The 24762-nt window shown below is 38.6% G+C and overlaps 1 protein-coding gene across 2 annotated transcripts; it reads left to right on the top strand.

The window, feature by feature from the left end:
- On the top strand, positions 1–24762 carry usp10 (ubiquitin specific peptidase 10). Of its 2 annotated transcripts, XM_046858374.1 has the most exons (15): positions 1–301; positions 9029–9097; positions 9548–9593; positions 9872–9931; positions 10943–12106; positions 16187–16278; positions 16391–16500; positions 16966–17024; positions 17160–17257; positions 17435–17534; positions 18218–18407; positions 19959–20124; positions 20962–21106; positions 22486–22551; positions 23629–24762. In XM_046858374.1, the coding sequence occupies exons 1-15, from the start codon at positions 281–283 to the stop codon at positions 23814–23816; spliced, it is 2574 nt and encodes an 857-aa protein (XP_046714330.1). In that variant the 5' UTR covers positions 1–280; the 3' UTR covers positions 23817–24762. The 2 variants fall into 2 exon arrangements, with proteins under 2 accessions (XP_046714330.1, XP_046714331.1); XM_046858375.1 differs by lacking the exon at positions 9872–9931.

The raw sequence follows: 24762 nt of genomic DNA, 5'->3' as shown, positions 1-24762 counted from the left end.
GCGCCACTTGCAGCAGAGCGAGCGTAGTGCACAGGCAAGACAAAGATGGCGGCGATGGCGGGGGAAGCAGCGTGATACGCTGGGGTAGTTGAAGTGGCACACAAATCCAAGTAACAGCGCTCAACACACCGGCGTTTAGGCGCCATGGACGGCATGTCGGAGTAGACTAGTGAGCTTGAACACGTTGTGTTAAACGAGAGCGCTTTGTCCGCGACCGGACGGCCATCTTTCTTGCTGAAGGAGACGGAGGGGAAAGAAAACCCATCATCTCACCGGGAGCATGGCTGCGCACGGCAACCAGGTAGCGACTTGCCAAATGAACTCACTTAAATCGAAGTGTCAAGGGGGGAAAACATCTTGTGCATAAAGTGAACGTGTTGGAAGGATACAGGAGGACGCTTTTTCGGGAATCCCTCGTGGTGCTTAGTGTGTTTTTGTGATTGTGGAAACGCCGAATCGTTGAATTTGAATTAGTTCCTTTCCCCCCACCTCATTGAAACAGTTCAGCGTGGTGGCGCAGGCCTTGCAGCCTGGATCATTCCCTTCTTCACTATTATCCACTGAAATCAGATCGTATTCTCACACAAACTCCTTGCATAACAGTTTCACGTGTCCTGAAAGCTGGATAATAAAAGTAATTCCTGTCAGAAGGACATTTTATAAACTCTGAGGTTATTGAGCGCGTGAGGGCGTGTGTGTGTGTGGCAGCAGGCCTGCTCATGCGCGTGAGCACATTTTCTTAACGGTCGCTAGCGAAGAGCAGCTAGCCTGTTAGCTAACCGTGTGTGCTCGCTCCCACTGTCAGCTCGAACTCGTTTTTCCAGTCACTGCGAAATGTTTAGGCAACTTTTATGACTTGTTCGATATAATCATATCGGAAAGGAGCACCAAGTTTAGAAACTGGTGAAATTTGTTTATACTTGTACAGATTTTTAGGCGCGTGTGGGACTAGCTAGCTCATGACTTGACAGTGTTTCGGGCCTGTTGATTTAAGGGGCGGAATTATTTCCTCTCTTTCGTTTTCATTCAAAGTCATTCAAAGTTAAAACAAGCAATATTAAATGTTTATTAAAAATATATGTTTGTTAAAAAGTATATACTTAATATATATTCGACTTAGTGTTTCTGTCGCTAATATCCTAAACCTCCTTTCTTGTTTCATCAGGAGGATTAGAAGCAATTAAACTTTTTTATTTTTATTTATTTTTTACTCCAAATGGGTGTTTGAAGTAAAGAGAAAATTTTAAACCTCAAACCAAGCTTAATTATTTTCTTAGAAATGCCCACCTAACAACGCTGCATCACTTTGGTGTCATGTGATTGTTGAGAATTTCTGTTTGTTTGCCCAAGTTTTTGTTAGTCACCACAAACATGTTTTGCATAATTCTGTAAATATATTATATTGAACGGCTAAGCCAAAACTAAATGAATGAATTCACGTCTCATGTCTAAACTTAACAAATTCATGTCTCATGTCAAGATGAAATGAATTCAGGCCTCGTGTCAAGGCGAAGTGAATTATGTTGTCCTCATTAATGTGTGCATAACGTGTACAATTAAACTTTTTGCTATTTTCCATATTGGACTTTCTAGTTAAATACCATCAAGTTTATTAAGGTGGGACAGGGGTTGTGGAATGGCATATCCCAATCGATGTTTACTTGTGTAAATCAGTCAAGCAGTTTGCAATCACTATGGCTTTCTATTTCGAAAGAAAATGCATCAGCATGCAGAATAAAAATGGGCCTCTTGCTGGAGATTGGTCATTTGCGAATTCATCAGATGTGTTGGGGTGGGGGTTTATTTAATTGACAAGCCATTAAAATGAAGTAAATATTAATTAGACACGCAAATTGAATGTTCATCTCGGAGAAAGTAATAGTACTATTGCTTTTAAACACTTGACGTGAAATAAGAATGTGATATGTAATGTAACCATGTTACCTTGTAGGGTAAAAGAGATTCCTTACGATTTCAATTTGCATAAACAATAGCGTCTGCTCTGCCCAAGCGAATGCCTAAAATGCTCGCAAGGTGTCGCATAGCTCAGCGCTGTCACGAGCTGGTTGAGTTTGTGTCTAACAGTTGCATGACAGTTTCAGTTGGCAGAAGCTTTTTTCTCTCTGTCAGCAATGTGGCAATGCTCCAGCATTTTCACTGTCACATTAGAGGAAGCACGGAGATACGGGTTCACTCTAGGGTCCTGCAGTGAGAAAAAGAAGAGAAACCTGTTTAAATTTGGTCTGGTAACAGAACTGCGTTGTAATGAGCAGTCCATGAGGCTGATTTAAACATTGCCACAGAGTAGGTTTGGAGGAATCCTGGAGTAGATTTCAGATGGACACACCAGAAGTGACGAGAAGCAACAACCAGAATATAACTTAAGATTTGTCAATACCTCCTCCTGTAGTACATAGTATGGTTAACTTCGCTTTGCAAATCGAATCTGAAAAGACAATTAGTATTTAAGTGAGCATGTCACATGTCAATGAAACATTGTTTTTTGTGCATCAGTCCTTCAGTTTATTTTTGTATCTTATCACTAGACAGGACACGGCCACAAATGACAACTATAGCATTTGCTAAAGCAAGATAAATTGAATACGCTTTTAATGTTTTTTGTTCTAGGCGACGACATTGAACATGTTTGCTCACTCCATGCTAAAAATGAAACCAAACTGGTATGGGGAAAAATTGCTTATTATGTAATTAATTTTAAGTTCCGGTTAGAAAGTAGTTGAATCAGTTGAATACATAGTGGTTCAGACTGATAACTGAAGTTATATATTTTTTTCCTGTAGTATTGAACACGGTGCTTAAATTTGTTAGTTTTGAAGTCAAAATTCTGGCATTAACAACCTCCAGTTGTGAGAAAGTAGGTGATCCAATGTTTAAATTTACCAAAACATGAATGAGATGCTAAGCCCTGCCCACTTTGCTACCGCACTTTGATTGGTGGAGGCTTTTGGAAGGCATTAGGGGATAGTCTGTTGGGGTGAGGCCACAGCTTTAAAGTTTTATCAGTTTGTTGTCATCTGAATATCCAGTAACTGCTGTCAACGGTGTTCCCTGTCAGCTTTGGTATCTGTGTGTTGGTGGGTGGGGGTGTTGGTGTCATACTGCAGAACTTTTTTGCTTCGTTATATGGAAATGTGTGAATTTCTTTATCAAATCATTCACCAATACAGATTAGTTTTTTATATATCTATTTAAATGACCTGATTGCTCGAACGATGTGAACTTTGTCCCTGGCCACGTCTCACGGTATCATCACTTCGGCATGTCGAAATAATACAGATGGCCAATTTGTGTTAATCCTCTCTCCAAACGAGCAGCCAGAGGGGAGCTTAGCTTAGCACAGTACGTGTGGCACGCCTGCAAAAAAGAAGCAAAGTGAAATTCTTTCTGTTGTGGGCCGCATTAGCAATGTAGAGGTTGTTGGATTACAGCTGGCCGTTGTCGTTTTCAACACTGCTCCATCGCGAAGCTCAGTCTGCTTCAGCTGCATTTTCTATTCTTTCCCTTTTCATGTGTGTTGAGCGAGAAGAGGCCGCGGGATTATTGCCATGCATACGTTACATTCGCAGCATTTGGCAGACGCGACTTAAAACTAAGCAGTGGAGAGTTAAGGAAGGGCACAAGGGCAGCTCAGTGGTGGGATTTGAACCCGTGACCTTCAACTTTCAGAGAGAATAGTTTCTAAACTGTAATCTGGCCACATTCAGAAAGCTTTCTAGTGAAGTTAATGTTGCTTAGCGCTGCCTCCTGGTGTACACGTTGTGCTCCGGAGATTTTAAGACTTAACACTGTTTAGTGCAATCAGGATTAAGTTAATTATAGCCCACTTGATGAAAGCAGGTTAGCTGTAGAGCTAACCTGATCACCTGAGATCACCTGATGCTGGAGAGGCACAGCATCAATGGATTGAAGCAGTCAGTTTGGTTAACGTGTTGTAGGTGTATTTCGCCGACAATCAAGAACAATAGATTGTAGTGATGTGATGACTAAACAATAGAAAAAAAAATCCCTGTTCAGATTTGTTCAAATAAAATGGATTTTAACACCAGTTTGCTTTGGTCATTGGTAAACCAGACTTTTTCAGATTGTTTTGTTGATTAAATCTATCCAGGACCTGCCTACTTTTACAGAAAAGTGTTTTTATTGTGACTGAAATCAAACCGCAGTGGTTTTTCTATTGCCTCTTGTCAACATGACAGTTTAGTAATTTTTTTCCTCTTTCTTTTCTTCAAACAAACTCTGTACTGTTGCTTCTTGAACTTTGGATTACTTCAAAAATTTTGCTTTTGCAAAATTCTGCTTGCACTGAATTTTGCAGAAAAGTGTTTAATGTTGGTCCCACATTTAAAAAATAAATAAATACTCCACTGGGATGGTAGGCAACTGGGGCCTACCATTACAAAATCAGGTGATTTAAAAAAAATTGTGCAAGACGCAGTTTAGATGGAATTTCTCAAACCTGACTTCTGAACAAGTCCCCAAATCAGTTTGAGTATTTCACCAGTAAAGTGTGAAAATGTGATATTCAGCAATGCACTTTGTGTCTTGTTCTCAAACAATTAAGTTCAGCCTTAATCATCTGAAGCTTATTGGCTAAAAGTGTACCAAAGATGAAAATGAGTGCTGTCTGCGAGCCGGTTGGGGTAAATAAAAAAATAAAAAAATAAACTTTTCTTTGGCTGTATGTGGAATAGATTTAAACGGTAAAACAATAACCGTCTTGTAAAGTCAGGAGTTAAAAAGTAAAAAGACCAAACTGCAGGCTGAAGCACATTTGTGATTATTTAACATCCAGTTTAACAGGATTGAAGGTGCGCACGCACACACACCCACACAGTGTCCTTGCAGGAATAACAGAGTACATTAATGATCACAAAAACGGTGGGGTTATACGTTTGGAAAGCCCACACTGACCTACAAGCTGTGAAATTAATTTCAAAGTATAGTGAAACAATGAGCAGGTACATGTATTCTATATATAAAAATATAAATAGACGTACCTTTTCTTTACTAAAGGGCCATACTAAATATACAAGGGAAAATGACAGGTCTCTTAAAATGAACAAGTAATTTGTTTCCTTTTTAGAAAAATGTAAATTTGATTGCTGAAATTGTATTAAAGAATAGCTGGGAAAACTAAACCCATTTAATTGTCATTAACACCATCAAAATGCAAAAAAAAAAAAAAAAAAATATATATATATATTTTTTTTTTAAGAATTCTCTTAAAAAAAAAACAAAAAAACCAAAAAAAAAACACTTGTCGTGTTTTTTTTTTTAAGGCCTGAATCCTATGTAAGCCCGTTTTCACCACAAAAAAAAAGTTTGCTTAATTTAGATTTTTCCTCTCGCAATTCCAAGTTCATTTCTCGCAATTCTGACTATTTCTCGTAAACATCCAACATTTCTGGTGCATTCACCGATAACCATGTGGTTGGGCTGATATTTGAAGCTGTTGGTGTATAAACGAGGCTCCTCTGCTTCATCTGTCTTGTTCTGTCTCCTCCAGAGCAGATTTCTCTCTAGGGATCGGAGGTTTAGTTTGATACCATGCGAGTCTATTGATTGTAGCCTGTTTCATCTATTGACATTTTTTTATTTTCAGCCCCGTTGGCCAGGGAAAACCCCCGGAATAGCGAGAAAGTCTTCTCCTCGCCCCCTCGCTGTTTTATCCCTATTCCTCCATTTTTTTTTTATTCTGCAGTGTCTTCTGTGTTCCCTGTCCAGAGCGTTCAGTGTTTAGCGGGTGGTGCTTCAGTAGTAATGGTCTGTGGGAAACACGGTGCTCCCTGTGTAATTAAATGGACAAAGGATCGAAGCAAAATAATTTTATATATTTGTATAATTTGTAGTAATCGTTACAGCCCTAAACCGGAAGATTTTTTAATAATTCGATTAAACCAGATTAAAAAAAATCAAAATTTATATAAAATCTAAATAAAAAATGTAGATTTAAAAAAAGCTGTTTTGCTTAATATAACTATATAGTGTGTATGTATGTGTGTATATGTGTGTATATATATATATATATATATATATATATATATATATATATATATATATATATATATACACACACACACACACCCTTTTTTTTATAATTCGTTGACTAATTTATTTATCAATAAGTTGAAGCTCTAGTAACAGCATGTCCTGAAGACTTTTATCATCTTACACCAATATGATTTAGCAATTATTACAATTAACTATATAGTATAAGAAATTACAATTCTTAACCCTGTTACTGCTGAGCATTTGCTTTACATGCCCCTGAGTACGCTGATAATTTTTTCTTCTATTATCCAGCAGCCTTTCATTTCTCTCTCTCTCTCTCTCTCTCTCTCTCTCTCTCTCTCTCTCTCTCTCTCTCTCTCTCTCTCTCTCTCTCATATATTTATTTATATAATATATATATAGAAACAGAAATATAAATAAAGGAATGAATGAATGTTCTGTAAACTCAACAAAAATTGTGAATTACTTGTCATAAATGTTTTATTTACTACTTTAAATAATACAACAATAAGAGTTTTTCAAACCTTTTTATGTAATTTATTAGTACAAACTCTGTTTTGAAATGTTACTCGAGGCTTCTCGTGAACCATCAGCTTTTTGTCGAGTTACTGTTAGTCCGGTTCCAAATGAAAAGTCGCAAAACTTTTGAGGTTGAGTATCGAGGATCCACTGTATTTGTGTTGTATATATGTTTATATGTGTGTGTCTGTGTACATACACACATTTATATATGTACATACATAAATGTTTTTATGTACACGTGTGTGTGTGTGTGTGTGTGTGTATATATATATATATATATATATATATATATATATATATATATATATATATATATATATATATATATATATATATATATATATATATATATATTACACACACAGCATACTTTAATAAATGTCTTCATTCATTCACTTTCTTTATGTGGAATTTTCTTCTTTTAGGGAAAGTCTTGAAGCTAGACATAAAACACTAAAGAATTCCTAGAGATAGTGCTAGTGCTATATAAATATTCCTGGTACGGAGTGAGTGGCCACAGTGACACTGTGCTAACTCTAGTTTCTTAGTTTTTTTTTAATACTCCTGGCATTGTATGTTTTCAAGTTTAAAAATAAAAAGAATGCGCTCAATGTGCAAGGCGAAGACTAAACAAACTCAGTCTGTGACTTTCCGAGTAAATTCAGATTTTAACCAATTTGATGCTTCACGCAAACAAAAGGATTGCATTCGGTACACGTGCACCAAACAATTTCACACCCTCTTGTACCAAGTAACACCTCTTATATTGCAACTTTAATCTTCTTAAATAAACGAAGCAGTAAAGGTACTCCGTGTTCTGTTACAAGTGTTTAAAAGTAAAAATTATACACCAATTAAATGTCATTTTCTTTACATACACTGTTTGTAAAACACTTTTATTTGTGTAGTTTTAGCTCTTGTATCATCTTTATCACCTTGATCTCACACTGTAGACTCAAGCAATTCAACTGAGTGGAAGGTTGTGAAATCGAAGCACCTTGATATTACATTTCAGTCTCATTTATGCAGTTCTCATTTTCTCGCTCAAGCTGTTTCTCTGAGCAACGGCTAAGGAGACTGAGTCGCAAATCAGTCGTATCGCAGTGCTGATCCAACATGACTCATCATTTTCATGTTCACCCTTTTATCCAAATTAATACCACTGTCAGATAACATTGACATCACCTTTATTCAACAGTTTTAATTCAGACAACTTATTACAGCGTTAAATTTTTCTGATTTATTTTTCTAAAAGCAAATATAGATTAGGAATTACTGTGCAAACATGAATCATGAGCCACAGGTGATGTAGTACAGAGAAAATATTTTAATGCATGTTTGTTAATAGCTCATAAACAACCTTTGAGGAATAAACACATTTAAAGTGTAAAACTTGTAAAATCTAGATTTATTATTGAATAAATGTACTTGGTTTCTGAACTTTTACACATTTAAAGCTCAAACCAGTAAAACTTCCAGATAAATAAGTGTATGTGTAGTGTAGTTTGTATATATGTGTAGTTTGTATGTGTGTGTATACACACACACACACACACACATATGTATGTGTATATATATTAAATCTATTGTTTATTTTGAATAAATCTTATTGTACGTTCCTTCTATTCTCCTTTTCCATTGTTTAAAAGGTTTTAGCACCTAACAAGCAAAAACATTGTTTATGCTAATTTAATCCTTTGCAAGGATCTCTAGCACAAATGTCCCCACAAGTAAATGTAATAAATACCATGATGGTGTGAAAGGGAACACCCAGTAGATGGCAGCAATGGAGCGTTGTGAATGTGTATTGCTGCTGTTTTGCCAGTCTGCACACAGTGGGTTATCAAGAACTCATTCTGTAATTTTATGTGTCCGATATGACAATCTGTATCATATCACAATGCTTGATATTTTTTTAGATGTACAATATCAGACTTGTATCCTAGGCTTTTAATGCAAGTGGGCCTATTAATATAATAATGGAGCTTGTTTGTTTCTTTATTTAATGACTTGGTGAATTTCTTACCCAAACAATTTGAGATCAATTGTTTTTTTTTCTATTGGCTCATTAATTCAAGGATTGATGTTCACTTTATTTAAATCAGGTACAAAACCAAAGTAACCTCTACCATAAACCAATCTGTTTTCTTTCCTTTTGGCGAATGTTTTTTTCCTGTTAGGCGAATGTTATTCTTAAACGATGCGTCTCTTAAGAACACGTTTAAAGAACCATATAGGTGAATTAAATTGTGGCAACATTAATGACCATGCAATCAGAAAATGTAATTATTATAAAAATTTCTAATACCTGTGATATTTTAGATATGCTGGTGCTGTATATTTTATCATGGTATTGATTGTGCTTGATGAATTGTATTTTATTTAATTTCCTTTTATTTACCTCATGATGCTAAATTATGGAATTTGATTAACATGCAGAAGTTATAATGTGTTTTGCTGTTTGTTTCCACAGTACATCTTTGGGGAGTTCAGCCCGGACGAGTTCAATCAGTTCTTTTTGACGCCTCGCTGTTATGTTGAGGTAAAAAACAATCTTTAAAATCTTTTTAACAATCTTAAAACTTGAGATTGATAAAATAGTGACAAAGCTAACTTGCATGTGTGTGTGAAGTGAAACGTTTTATTTTTTAATTTGAACAGCAGTATTAAACCGCAAGTATGAATATTGCACATTTAACAAATAACTGATGAATACTAGAAGTAATATTATGTTCTAAAGTATTAACTTATAAACAGAGGGAATTTCACCAAAAGTTTTTTTTTTTTTTTTTTTTTAAGATAAAACTAGACTTAATTTAAAAGGGAGCAGTGTTTGATTTGCTGCTTCTAATCAGTTGCCATACAATTGTTGGCTGTTTCTGTGCAGCTGTGGATAAAAATACACTAAATTTTTCCCCCTTACTGTGTTCTGCAATTTTGTTAAGTGTATTTTATCGTAACTCATTTGTATAATTTTTTTGTTTCAAAACAGCTTCCCCCCTTCAATGAGAAAGTCCCCTGCGTCAGTCACAACTCGGGTAAGATCACTGTGTACATTGAATTGAGACCTAATGATGCTGGAAAACAAAAGTTAATCTTGTTCCGCAACCTCCAGCCCTGAAGTGAGAAGTCCTTCCTTCATGCATAATCAGTCTGAATTAAACCTGTTTGTTTTTTTTCTGTATTCATGTGTCATTTGAACCTGATCCTGCGCCACATGTAAAAAAAAAAAAAAAAATCAATAAAAAAAATTATAAACAGTACCAAAAAAAAAGAGACATACTGATATTGACCCTGATCTGTATTAATTATTCAGGAGGTTACTGCACTGTTGATGTGCCGTACATTACGGAATCAATGAGACGGCAGGTTTGCGGTGAGTTGTGGGTTCCACGCACGTCGCCTCTTTGTTTGTGTTTCGCTGCAGAACCTCGATTCTAAAACACACACAACTTTCTCAACTCTCCAACCCTTCCCTGTCATTTCTGCCTGCTGGATAATCTGTTAAGCTTTGCATGCTTTAAAAAAAAAAGCCAGCAGATTTCTCTCTGGCCTAAAGAAAAAAAAAAAAAAACTCACATGCACAGCAGTTAAGTGGCAGCTTTGGATAATAATTAATACTTTTTAATTTTACTTTTATAATTACTCTTGGCCCTGTTCCCTGACTAATAGCCTGGTTTGGACAAGAGCTGCGTTACATCGGTGTTTGAAGGATCAAGATCTCTCCTGTCCTGTGCTTCTCTTAATGACGCTGCACCCCTGGAATGAAACTTTTTAAATAAATACTAACAGACGACATGGCAAATCAAGGACAAGGCCGAAAAAACCTGACAATTTAATAACTCTGTTCTTTTTCTGTTTTTTTTTTCTCTTTTCCTTTCCCTGTTTGCTTTTGATGGCCTTTGCAGTTTTGCTGGTTAATGGATCGATGCTAAGTGTTGAAGTTAAGAATAATTAACACTTTTTTTAAATTTTTTTTTTATAACTCTCTCTTTCTTCTTCAGATTTTCACAGTGCAGCACAATAGGCAGCAAAAAGTTTTATTTTTGGTGATGGGGCAATAATAATAATACTAATCACTTATTTCATGATTTTATTACCTTTGTCTGTGTGGATGGATCAAGAGGTAGATTGGTAAATGAATAGATGGAGGGCTATTGAGTTCTCTGTTTAATGCAAGATGATGGCTAGCATTTTCTTATTCCTGATGTGGTATAAAACGTTTTTAAAAATGACTAAATCAAATATAAGTCCACTGTGTACATGGTTAGCAAGGATGCGTGTAAAATGGTTTAGTAACTTCGATATTGCTCAAGAATAATTCTTATGAAAGCAGCCTTGTATTCATGTGTCTCTGTTTGCATGTGATGATGTGTGTTGTCTGCAGGAGAGGACTTCCAGCACATCGAGTTTGGTGTGGATGAGGTGATGAGTTCAGAGCCTGTGGTGGTGAAAGACTCCTCGTATAAAGTGTCCAGCACTCTGAACCCTCAGGCCCCGGAGTTCATCCTGGGCTGCCAGCCGGCCCAGAAACCTCTGCCCACACCTGCCTTGGCCTCCAGTGTGTCCCCCGAGGCTGATTTCAACTCTGTGGACCTCGCCGACTCTGAGCCCTCGACTCTAGACGGCCAGCAGGCTTGCTCTGATGTGGACGGCATTTCTGGTGGCCTTGGCCAGCGAGAGCGCAAAAAAAAGAAAAAACGACCTCCGGGATACTACAACTACCTGGAGGGCTGCGAGAGTGGTGGTGCCGTGGTGGATGGCATGACTGGGACGGGTTTGGTCAATGGCCACGGTCTCAGCACTCCAGCCATGGGATCAGAGGACACTGGCACTGATGTGACCCCTTCCACACTTTCTTCCACATCATCCACAGGTCAGCCTGGCCCCCTTACCAGTCAGAGGACTTGTGACAGCCCTGATGAATCATCTGTGGACTTGACGAGCGGAGCCGCCTCTTTGTTGGATGGTAATGCTGTGGCTTCCTCCTCTTCCTCTACTTCTTCCACCTCCTCCCAGAGCAGTGGCCATGCTGAAGGGGTTAGGACTGCCGAGCAGCACTCGGAACCCCTTGCTCTAGAGAGCCCAGAACTGCAGGGCAGTGATGGGATTGTCCCCTGCCTGACCTCCTCAACATCTACTCCCTTTTCTGCTGCTGTGCTTACCGCTGATCCTGCTACTACTGACGAGGACGAGCGCCAGGCTAATGGGATGTCGGAGCAGTCGTCTGCCACTAGTCTCGAGAGGGCTGATACTCAGGCAGGTGCTGCTCTGGTCCCGTCACCTACAGACTCAGGGGTCCAGGCACCTTTGCTTTCTCCACTTTCTCCAGCCACCGCACCTGCTCCTAACACCCCCAAATCTTGGGCTAGTCTTTTCCACAACTCCAAACCTTTACCTGGCGGCCCTCAGGCATACGTTGAGGTTAAGGCAGCAGCTGTTGCGGTGCCAGTAGCTCCCACTGCATCCGTCGAGCAGCCTGAGAAACCATGCGACATCAGAGAAGGCCCCGTTCCCGTTTCGGAAGACCCCCTGGCGCCAAAACTGGCAGGTATTGTATCCATATGAGGGACTGTGTGACCAGTATGTTTTCAAACCAAAGAATCGTCCCCATATTAAAAAAAATTAAATACAAATTTTAATCTTCCGAAATAATTAGCTAACATAACTTTTTACTTAAGCATAAGACAAATAGTCATATTTAAAACTTTCTTTTTAATCATATAGGTTCCTTAAGGTGTCTTTTAAAATAACATTAAACAATGCTAAGCTTGGTGATACAATCAGTTAAACAATCAATGCATTAATTATTTTATACACATAGCAGTTATCTGATTTATATTTTTTAAATATTTTGGAACACTTGCACAGTGGAATTCCTTATCTCTGTGTACTTTGATTTCTTCTGAACTCACAAAAACTTTAAAAAGAAATGTACTGATGTCCAGTCCAGGTCTGTATTTCCCCCTCTGATCTAGCAGTCCAGAAACAAACTGTGGATCCACAATCACCCAGACAAGGAGAACAGTCTTTGATGCTGAAGACAAGTTTCAGATAAATGAATTTAAACACGGTCAGCTAATTATGATGAGTATGTTTTAATGTAAAAAGAAACATGCACCAAATTGTTTAAAATAAATAACCAAAAAAGCTGTGGATAGAATGACTGCATTAATTTAAATAGGAAATTAAGCTACACTTTCCAGGAGCCACAGCTGCACATAATTAACAGAACAAATTTGTAGTTTAAGTTTTGCGATTGTAATTAAGATGATTTAAGGAATGATTTTGGAGTGTTTTGTCCACAAGGTGGCAGTAGAAATTCATTATACTTTTATTACCAAGTCCTTATGAGCGCAGTTACGTTTTTTACAGCCAGTTTGCTTTATTAGAATGCCATATTCTGCTTTAGCAAATCAAATCTGGGATTAATGTGTTTGCTAATAGTGATTTTAAAATAAACACCAGGCAAGTTAATTGTGGAAAGATCTGCATCAGACTCTAGCATCAGTGCTTGACATTTCTGCTGTTGTAAACTTGTTGGCGCGCCATCCTCAGTGTCATGTTTGTGTTTTGTGTCAGTAATGCTTAGTCAAGAAAGCATAATGTGTTGATACATTTTCCCCAGAACAATAACTGGAGAAAACCGAGGAAGAAAGTTCAAAAGCATTTGAAAACAATGTTCTTCTATTTACAAACCACCCACTCATAAAAGCTAGCCACGTAAATATTTTGTCTCTCTTTCCCAGTGTAGGTGGTACACTGGGGTCCCTTTGGGTTTTGTTATCATTGAACACATGTTGGCAGTATATTTTGTGACATTTACGAGGGTTAAGATCTCTGTTTTAACGTTTAAGTGAATAAGCACTTTAGAATCGTTATTGTACTTTGGGGGAAACAAGTGATATTTTCTGTTCATCTATGTGAACGTTGGGTTAAGGCAAGGTTTGGGGTTTCAAAAAGACTTTTAAGCTGTTATCTGGATGTTTATTTTTCATTTGGGGCTCTGCTGTTTAATCACTTAAAGGCAGTTTATGGAGGAACAGAAACAGCACTGAAGTATACAGAGATGCTGATAGATATTCCTGCACGATAAAGCTGTTATCGAGAAGCATTGGTTTATTGGTTCGATGGAGGAGTTTTATTTCTTGCAGAACCTCTGCTCTTGTTGGTTGGGACCTTGTGAGTAGGGATGATTTATTTATAGATCCCTGTTCGTGTTGCCGGTTTGCAAATTTATGTTCGGGCCGGGAAGGATTTTCTGTAGTATGTCAAAGTGTAAAGGTTTCCAATACTACACCAACCAAATTATGATGTTTTGATAAAAAAAAAAAAAAAAAGAAATACAGGGTAGAGACGGTACCAGATGGGGCTACGCTAAGAAACGGCTGATCTGGGATTTACACTTTACGGTCTCTAGAGTTCGAAAAAGGTGCGAATAACCAAAAAAGATCAGGGGGAAAAACCCCAATAAATTCTGTAAGTGGGAAATCTTTATGAATCAACAGGACCAGTGGAAAATTTACCAGACTGCTAAGCTGCCAGATGCTGAGATGCTTTTTGATTATGACACATAGTGATTATGTTTAGTTATCGGTCCTGGCAGCTCGAACTAATCTGCTCATTAGTCCCAGATCCATTTCACACCATTCTGTTTATAAGTTAGTTAGTTAGAAGTTAAGAGCTTGGTACCTATTTGTTCTAATTAAAAAATATAAAATTTTAGAAAACTAATTTTCATTTTAACGTGAACAGATCACAGATCTTTTTTCTTTGGGTTTGGGTTCTTTTTTACCGTGATGGCTCGAAATTTTGCCACGTTACCATGGGAGCCGTGTCTCAATGGCGATCTCCCTTCCTAGGCGTGGCACAGCACAATGTAAATTCCCAGCTACCTGCCTAAGCTTCACACGTGTCCATCGTGTGCTGCAGGCAGATGGTGGTGGAACATTTATTTGTTAATTAGTTTATTGTAAACAGCAGTTAATGTGAGTTTAAACAGTATTTATGCCATGCATTTTATTTTTTTGGGTGGGGGTCTGATGCTGCAAGTCTTTACTCAAAGACAACCCGGAACCTGTGCCACACACGACCACATACATGCAATCAGATCTGCTCTGTATTTCTCTCACCAGTGTCTGTTACAGCCTGTATAACATCCAGGGCCGTTTTTTTAGCCTTTTTGCCACCCTGGGCAAGATTCCTATTGTTGCTCTACTCCCACACCATATAAATCATTCATAACATTCCATAAAAAAAGCTTTAACACATTAAGTAATAATGATTACAAAATTGCCTGAATTCAAGTATGTAAACATGTCGTCATCTTTCGGCTGGTCCCATTAGGGGTTGCCACAGCATCTCCATGTCCTCTGCATTGGTCTTCTTCAAACCAACTACCTGCATGTCTTCCTTCACCACAATCATGAACATCCTCCATGGCCTTCCTCTTTTCCTCCTTCCTGGTGGCTCCATCCTCAGCATTCTCCTACCGATATACCCCATGTCCCTCCTCTGCATATGTCCAAACCATCTTAATCGTGCCCCAAAACATCTTACATGCGCTGTCCCTCTATTAAACCTTCTAATCTTGTCCATCCTCGTCACTTGTAAATATTTACTGTGTCTTATACTTCATCATACAAACTGGTAAATAATTTAAATGGTCAAGAGCAGTCCCTGTTTGTGTGGACAACATGTTTCAAATATCTTATTTTTGTGAACATTATATTTTCATTTATTGTTTTATTTAATTTAGCTTTATCTTTTGAGAAAATACATGTACATTAATGCAAATATTTCGTTTTGTAAAGAAATTATTTTGAAAGCCTTTCTAGTTTTACAAAGACACATTTCAGCATTTTTACTAATCTGTGTGCAATTTCCTTGATTATAATCAAGTGGACTCATGATACCATTTATTATATCGCATTTCACAATATTGACTAACCAATCCCACTGGTACCGCTCTGGAAGAAAGACAGACAAAAGTTCACCAAGCAGAGCTTTCTTTATTCACACTTTGGCTTTCCTTTCCAATACTCATTGCAGGGGTTCACCCACACACTCGCGGTAGGGACGCCTTCTTCGGCGTCAGGCCGTCTCGCTTGCGGCTCGGCATGCTTTCTCTCTTTAGCGCCTGCCTGTGTTTCCTTGCGGACCTGCATGCCTTTTCTTAGCGTCAACCAGAGTTCATTAGCCAGCTGGCACGTGTTTCACAGGCGCCCACCCGCACTTAGTCGCGATTCGGCGACCCTTCCGCACGTCTCTTTGTTGGTGGCTCTCCCGGAGGTTGACATCTCCATCTTTATTGCCGTCGCCGGACTGAAAGAGTGCACTGATTAGTCGTCTTACCATTTATTCCGTCCGGTTCCACCCTCCACTCGCCTATGAAATTAGGGCTGCATGAATTGGGGAAAAATGTCGTTGCCCTCGATAATCGCAACGACATTTTTCCCCAATTCGTGCAGCCCTAATTTTATTGTTTACAATTGAAATATTAAATGTTCTGAAGTTAACCGTTTAACAACTGCAGAATTGTTCATTAAGGTGTTTATGTAAATTGTATGACTTACTCATTGATGGTGTAAATGCTAAGCTTATTTGTAAAACTTTTTTTTTTTCTTGTCAGAACTTATCGAGAATGTGAAATTGATACACAAGCCCGTGTCTTTACAACCCAGAGGTCTGATCAACAAGGGAAACTGGTGCTACATCAACGCTGTATCCTTTCCCCTGCTCCTTTTTTTCTCGTCTGTTCGTTGGCTGTGTTTTCCTGATTGTTCTTCAGTTCTTGCATTGTGCTAGTTACTTTGTCCTTGACTGTAATTGCCAGACCCTGCAGGCGCTGATTGCATGCCCACCCATGTATCACCTGATGAAGTCGCTTCCCACCTTCAATGAAACACAAAGACCCTGCACCTCCACACCCATGATGGACAACTTGTGAGTTTGATTTTCTTCTGTTTGTGAGTTTTCATAACGCTGCAGATTTATTTACCAGATTCGTTAAATGACATGCAAAAATCCTCCGCCGAAAAGGTCTTTAGGAAATGCTTAATAGCAGTGAGTAAACGTTACTACTGTTTAAGGCTGCGCATTCATTTAGAACGCTGATTAAACTTGGAGTAATCTGTGCATTAAATGCTCTGAATTCGCCCTTTCCTTCCAGCCAATTAGAATGTCATCGTATGTATCTTATAATGGAGCAAAAAGTATTGATTTGTCTTTCATGCTAATGGGCTGAGATACATATTTTAGAAACATATAATGGTTTTTTAGATCAATAAAATATGCTTTAGAACCGAAGATGTTATTTTGCGAACGTTATTTCAAATAAACACCAATAATGTTGCAGTTGTTTTTTTTTTCCTTCAATACATGTTTGTGTTGTGAATGTTGTCACCACAGTGTTCGGCTTGTGAATGAGTTCAGCAACATGCCCGTTCCCTCAAAGGCCAAGCAGCAAGGTGAGTCTCTCACGCGCGCACACACACACACACACACACACACACACACTTCCACTCCCTCTTGTTGCTCTGTTCTACATATACTTTTGTGTGTCTCCCTCCCAAAATATTAAATAATGTCTTTGTTCTTTTCAGGGGAGAAGATGGTAAAAGATATCAGACCTGGTGTTCCCTTTGAGCCTACGTATATCTACAAACTCCTCACACTCATTAAATCCAGCCTTTCAGAGAAGGTAAGGGATTTATTTATTGACATGTGGTTAGTTTGTGGTTAGAACTAGAAACGGCTTGTTCAGTGAGTGCATTAATGACAAAAGCATCATGTTCTTTTGTTGGTGAACAAAGTGTGCTTCCATGCCTTGAGTCAGTGTTGCCATTAGCTGTAGCCTCACAGTGTGTTTTGTCACCAGGGTCGTCAGGAGGATGCTGAGGAGTATCTGGGCTTCACACTGAACGGCCTGCACGAGGAAATGCTGGCACTCAAGAAGCTCATTTCTCCACCAGAAGAGAGTGTGTTTCCATTTTTAATTCATAGCAAAGTCACTTTATTTGTACAATTACAGGGTTTTGTAACTCTATTACTCAAAGTAAATAATAAACATTAAAAAGTTGACAATTATTGAAATTTAAAACAAGAAAATTCCTCACTTTCTTTACACATGTTCTGATTTATGCTACATGAAACACATGAAGCAAGAAATAAAAAAACTTGTGATCAGGACAATTTGGTTGATGGCTTTACTGTCTGTTTATTGATCTTTGGGCAAGGAACATGTCAACTTTCAAAGATTCAAGTTACACTTTGGTCTATTAGCTCTTGGGTTTGATGGAAATATTTACACTTCAGTGAGAACAGTAAACAGATACTTTTATCAGTCTGTCTTGAAAAAAGAAAGTGTTGCACTAGGTAACTCCATAATTCAAAATCTATTAATAAAAGAAATGTAATGTTTTCAACCTTTAGACCCTGTGTTGTTCATCATCCAGATAATTTGGTAATGATTTTTCTTCTCCTGCTTTAATTTTCTGGTCATTAATACAAGACAAACATTGGTTACAGACACAGAATGTGTATAAGACTGAAATGGAGGCTGTAACTTTCTTTACTTGTTGGCCAGACACAATAGTTTTCCCAATCTGCTACCTGTAAGTTCATTGGGTTTTTATTTATTTATTTATTTTTTAATGTGCAGAAGCGTCCACACCGAATGGGCCAGGGTCCCACGTGGGTGATGAGGAACCTGCAACCCAGAGGGAGAACAATGAAGAAGATGGCAGTGAGGATGAGTGGGAGCAGGTGGGACCCAGAAACAAAACCTCAATCACCCGACAAGCCGATTTTATTCGCACCCCCATCACAGACATATTTGGGGGGCACATCAGGTAGGACATGATCCTATTTTACATTACAGAACACTTTTCATTTTCATGACCCTGCTATAATTTGTTTATTCATCTTGCTTAAATGGCATCATCTATCTTTTCTTCTGTCTTGTCCACCACTCTATTTCACACCTTTAGTGTTTCCCTCTTAATACAGATAGCTGTTTGGCTAAAATCATGGAAAACAGCAGAAAATCTGAAGTGTGTTGTGATGTATTGAATGGCTCATTTTTCCTTATTTCTGGCTCAAAGTTCTCTTCCAATGTATAATCTGATGATGGTGCATCCGTGTACACTAATCGACCTTCTGCTCTTTTCCATGAGCATATTTTTCCTCCTGCCATATTTGGCAGGGGTTAAACCTGAGCTCTTCTCAGAGTTGGTTCTGCTCAGTGTTTAATATGGTGTGTAGTAGTAGAGCCGACTTTGTGCACAGCCTGGCTGCTTCTCCAGCTGTGCTTATGAAAAGCAAAACCCGTCCGAGCCAGAAGTCTTACATGAACCTCATCTCACATTGTGCATGAGGTTACAGCTTGGCATCATTCATGACTAAATTTGGAGACAAATTGCCCGAGGAGGTGATGTTTGGGTAACCGGGTTACGATCTGAAATCATTATGAAAGAGGATTGTTTTTTTATGCTTTTGAAAGTCTTAACTAATGTAGTGTTTTTGCCTAGTTTTCATATTCCTGGAAAAAGATAATACTTTTTGCTTTTCTGAAGCAATACATTTTTTTCAGTTTGTTTTCTCCAGATAAATGTTTTTGAGCATTTGCAGAAAACAGGCGATGCTTTGCGTTTAAAGCTGATTTTTTTTAATTAGAAAAACTTTAGCAGTTTAGAAGCAGTTTAGGATCCTTATTTCTGTAATTATTTAGAAATATTTATTACAACTGGTACAGCTACATATTAGTGATGATTACATGCTTGAAGATTGTGTAAACGTAAGTAAAGGTAATGATTCTATACAACTACAAATTGAATTGTCTTGATTCCAGTTCTGACTAGGATCAGCTAAAGATTGGCGTAATGCTACCTTCACACATGGAGATGTTATCACTGCAAGCCTTAATTTGACTAATCGCTATATTTCGAAGTGATCAGGAGTTGTTGCTACTACTGGTTGCTTTTGGCAACAAATCAGAAGAGGGTCCGAGTCTGCTGTACTGTCTGCACTGCACCAGGTTGCTCTATATTTGCATAAAATTAAACTTTTAGCATTACTTGGGTGATAAGTTTATACAAATCTTTTATCACATAAACCAATATTTTAAATCCTTGCAAATCTGCTCACTGTGCTTTAAGCACACGGGAATGCATCCTGTATGTTGTATAATCACTATCGCGGTCATTTTTTGTGAAAAAAGCTTTTAAATCTAAAGGACACGCAGTCTGTTTTTTCCTCCTGTCAAAGCAGAGCGCTCTTGAAGCAAACCAGAAAGGCTCATGAATAAAGATACCACATTTCTCTCGCAAATACGAAACATCTGTTGTGGATAGTTATGCATGTGCTCTTGTGTTTGTCTGCATGATTTGCGTTTGTGTGTGTAGATCGGTAGTGTACCAGCAGAGCTCGAAAGAGTCTGCTACGCTCCAGCCGTTTTTCACCCTGCAGTTGGACATCCAGTCAGAGAAGATCCGCACTGTGCAGGAAGCATTGGAGACCATGGTGGCACGAGAGTCTGTCCAGGGCTACACCACTAAAACCAAGCAGGAGGTGTGGTACAATAGTGCTGTTAAATAATTTCATTTGATTTTTCAAAATATGTTCATTTAATTTATTATAGTTTTCAATTGTAGCAGGTCATTCTGTAGTGTACAGAGGAAATGAGTCATTCTTACATTTTTTTTTTTTATTTATAATTTTTTTCTGATAAGAGAATATTTGTTTGTTTAAATGTTCAACATTTGTGGAAGGAGTCTTCAGTGCCAGTTCTTTGTAACAGTGAGCTGGAACAACTGCCAGCATCTTAATTTCAAAAGACAGGAGTGCACACTGTCCTGTTGTTGATTATTTTCCTGTAACGCAAAATGTTTTCCTGATTGACTTTTGCACATAAACACACTTTCTTAAGTCAGTGTGTGATGGATCACCTAACCCCCTGGCCTCCAGGATACACCACTGCTGTATACATGTGGTCTGCGTGGCCTTGTTTGTAATTTTATTGACTGTTAGTTCCTGTTGAAGCACTTTAGCTCCCAAACAAAAGATAATAGATGCTCCACACACTCATTAAACATTGTCAGTGTAATGACTCACATGCTGTTGAAGAGGAACATCTGTTGCACATGTGTACTTCTCTTCGCTTTGTGTTCTTGCCATATTCCCAGGACACGTGTTGTGGTTTTGTTTGAGCAAGTTTGGTGCTGAAAGCAAGCAGATCGTTTATGATGGTTTGTTTAGTTCTGTTTATCGACACTGTGTGTACCCCTTTATTTATTTTTTAATATATAGAATGAGTACAGGTTTGATTGAGGGAATGTTTTTGTTGTTCCATTATCTCATTGTGCACACTCTGTTCTTCTCTTATTCTTTATTTTGTTCTGGCCTTAGATTGAGATCAGCCGAAGAGTGACTCTGGAGGAACTTCCTCCTGTGCTCGTGCTCCACCTCAAGAGATTTGTCTTTGAGAAGACCGGTGGCTGTCAGAAGCTGATCAAGAACATTGATTACCCTGTGGACCTGGAGATTAGCAAGGGTGCGCCTGTTAATAAATATGTGCAATTTGAATATTTTCTCGCCATGCTCAATTTCAATTATACAGTTTGTGTATAAATATTTAATTTTGTTAATTTTTGTGCAATCTGTGTTAAAAATTCAAGTTTCAAGCGCATGTGTACACATCCTCCCATTCGTGCATCCAAGACAATCTAACCGACCAAACCCATACATTTCAATAAGCTTATTAATTTGATCGGCTATACAAAGCTGTTCGCTGCCCTTCTGTCCAAGCAACCAAGCACATCTGTCTGAACAACAAACCAAGTAAACCCACTCATCCATCCAAGTATCTACTTAATCCAGCCCATCTTCCGATCATACCAGTTAAGCTTGTCTGTCAGTCTAGCCATTCCCTATCCAGTCATAAGTCTGTCTAACATCCACACAAGTCTATGGTTCTAAACAAGCAAACTTATCCATCTATCAAACAAAAGCAATCTTTCAAAACGCATTTTTCCAACAAAGAGGCACATGCATCTATGTGAGCCTGTCTATCTACCCAAGCAAGCCTGTCCAAAGTGGTGAAACTAAATCCTGAAATGGTTTCTTATTGCTACATAAGATACAAAACAATATAATGCAAGATGACTATCCAACCAAAACTTAGATTATCATTTTGGCAACAAACCTTTCTGTGTCTAGTTCCCCTTGTGAGAATAGGCAAGTACTATGAATTCACCTTCTACTATGAAATCCATCGTTTAAGGAGTATATTATTAGTTTATTGTTTAAAGGACTCCACACATAATGAAAACCATCTTGTGTGAGATCTGAAGGGAAAGATCAGTTAAAAACACCCAGGGAGAAGCAGTTTGTTTGATTGTGTCTTAGCAGTCAGACAGTAGTTTGACTTTATTGGCAAAAATTATCAGAGGCCCCATTTTTCAGCCGCTTGAAAATATGCACCTTATCAGTGCATGATGTGTCCTTAAACGCAGTGATGGTTCATTTTAAAAACCAGAACCTTTATAGCCAAGTTGTAATCCTGTCATTCCTCAACACAGACCATGGTTCTTGTGTTTGAAATAATGACTGCTGAGATCTGGAGTTGGTTTTGCACAGTCCTGATGAAATATGACATGTTGCCAAATATCAGCAATAACAGAGTAGCGTGAGGCAAGCTGTTAGGTGAACACAGCAGAATATTGCTTACAGCCAGATAAAAAAAAACTTATTCCAGTTAGAAATGCAAAAACACTTCCATCACTTGGAAGCACTTTAATCCTTGGTTAAAAAACCAATCTGGTGTCGATTTAAGTAAAATGTTTCTTTTGCTGTGTAATGGCTAGTTTGTCACCCAGCTGATGTTTACTACCATCATGTTTTATGCAATATCATTCCTCTTCTCCTTTGCAGATCTCCTCTCACCGGGTGTGCGAAGCAAAACCTTGAAAGGCCAAAGAACATACAGGCTCTTTGCAGGTATTTATGTTCGCATTCTTACCACAAACTACTTCCGAATTTGTGAAGTGCACAGGGTAATATGATAGTCTAGAAGAAGCAAACCAGAAGTTTCAAGTCATCACTAAATGCCCGGGTTTTGAGTCAGCCCTGGTTTGAGGTGAATACGGAAAAGTTCTGTCACAAGCATGTTGGCACAAGTAAACTCTTGTTGTGAGGAACGCTTACCATGACTTTCTTGGTAGGTTACTGTTTTGTTACAAGTCGTGTAACAGACACTGTCTTTTGTTAAAGCCTGTGTAAAGTTCATTAGTTTCTGCGGCTTATAGACAGGTGCGGCTTATTTGTTATTTATGGTGTGTGTGTATATAGATATATATAAATATAGATAGATAGATGGATAGATAGATAGATCGATCGATCATTTACCTTGGTGGAATAATCAAAGCCTGGTGCAGGAGCCAAATCAAAAAAATAAAAAACCTCACTTGCAGCCAGTTTATTAATGGATATCAAGCGAGTGTGTAAACTGAGCTACTGTTCATTCCATTTGTCTCGTGTTTCTCGCTTTTCTTCCAGTGGTTCATTTTGTTTCCTGCACAGCTCAGTGATCTCTTTAAACACGCACACATGCAAGATTCCCTCAGGGGCTTCTATTAATCTTTCCCCAGCCTAGGGAAGTGCATTACCTCCACTTGTTTATTTTCCTTTTAAAAGGAAAAACTTTTCTCGGCTTGTCAGAAACTCGTTTGTTCTGTAACCCATAGCTGTGTTTTTTTTTGCCAATGCTATGCATTTCCCCCAAGACTCTGCTCCCTAGACCTAGTTTTTGCTTTCTGGTAAGACTTCCACCTCTCCTCAAAACCTGAAGTTAAGCAGGCTGTCATAGGATAGTTTAGGCTTACTGCAAATCTTTCTAGGCTGAATCTTTCCCATCATTGGTTAAATGTAGCAGGGGACCATGTCCAAAAATAAATGCGGTTTCCACTTCTTACAATTTTTTTTTTTAATCAAAATACTTGGTTTGACTTGAATGTCCCTCGTAAAATTTCAGTCCGAACGATCATGATCATAACTTTATTTTTTATGTAATCCCAGTTGTCTATCACCATGGGAACAGCGCCACAGGTGGCCATTACACTACGGACGTCTTCCACATTGGGCTGAATGGCTGGCTGCGTATTGATGACCAGGCGGTGAAGGTAATCAACCAGTACCACGTGGTGAAGCAGACTGCAGAGCGAACCGCCTACCTGCTTTACTACCGCCGTGTCGACCTGCTGTAGAAACCACATACATGCACTCACTCACACAGCCATACACACCACATTTGCTTATACATGCACACACACACACACACACACACACACACTCTTAACACGGCGCACTCACTCACGCCTCAACAGGAATACTGCCCAACAACTTCTCACGTGAGTTTCCTCCTCTTCGCATCATCCATCGCTTTCACACGCAACTGGCTTTTCCACGTTTTTGTCCTCATCTCTGTGGAAGAGGGAAAATTTTCAAGTCTGGTATCTAAAGACTTCCATGAGGTGAGATATTTAGACAGTCGTCGCAGCGTGGCGACGGACGGAGACGCTAACCCCCCACATGGCCTCCTTCAAGACTGAACCCGAGGGACTGCGCTTTTTCCTTTTTGTTTTCTTGTTTAATCAACTTTTTAAAAGGCATAGTATACGAGAACAGTTTAGGTGTGTTGCCTTTTATTGGAGGGATTCAACGGATGCTCTGACAGACTCTTTCGTCCATTTTTTTTGTTCCTTTTTTTTGACGCCCTGCACCAGCAAAATTTTACACAAAAACTGCGCAGAGCACCAGTTTCTTTACGAATCCGGACTACGTAAGACACTCTGCCGCCTACTCTTTCTAAACCCCCCTCCCTCTCCTTTTTTTTGTCAGTTGTTCATGATCTCGACACTCAGGCTTAGCTGAGGGGGAAAAAAAAGCAAAAACACTGGAGCCATTGGATTACAAGGAACTGTCGGAGCAATCTGAGCTGCAGTGGGAGGCATGAAATAAATTAAAAAAAAAAAAAAAAAGCTTTTTTGAAGGGGGTGGGGGGGATTGCGAGAACCCTGGTTGTGATTTCTGGGTGTTACAGATTTAACCATTTTAATGCGCTTTAGGACCTAAAAACAATGATTTACAACAAAAGAGCTTATGTGCACGTATACCCTTTGAATTTTGATCAATAAAAGTTAAATAAACAAA

This window comes from Silurus meridionalis, chromosome 9 (genome assembly GCF_014805685.1).
Source record: "Silurus meridionalis isolate SWU-2019-XX chromosome 9, ASM1480568v1, whole genome shotgun sequence".
In the NCBI taxonomy this organism is placed as follows: domain Eukaryota; kingdom Metazoa; phylum Chordata; class Actinopteri; order Siluriformes; family Siluridae; genus Silurus; species Silurus meridionalis.
The sequence above is the reverse complement of the archived record's forward strand: the minus strand, read 5'-3'. Positions and strand labels throughout refer to the sequence as shown.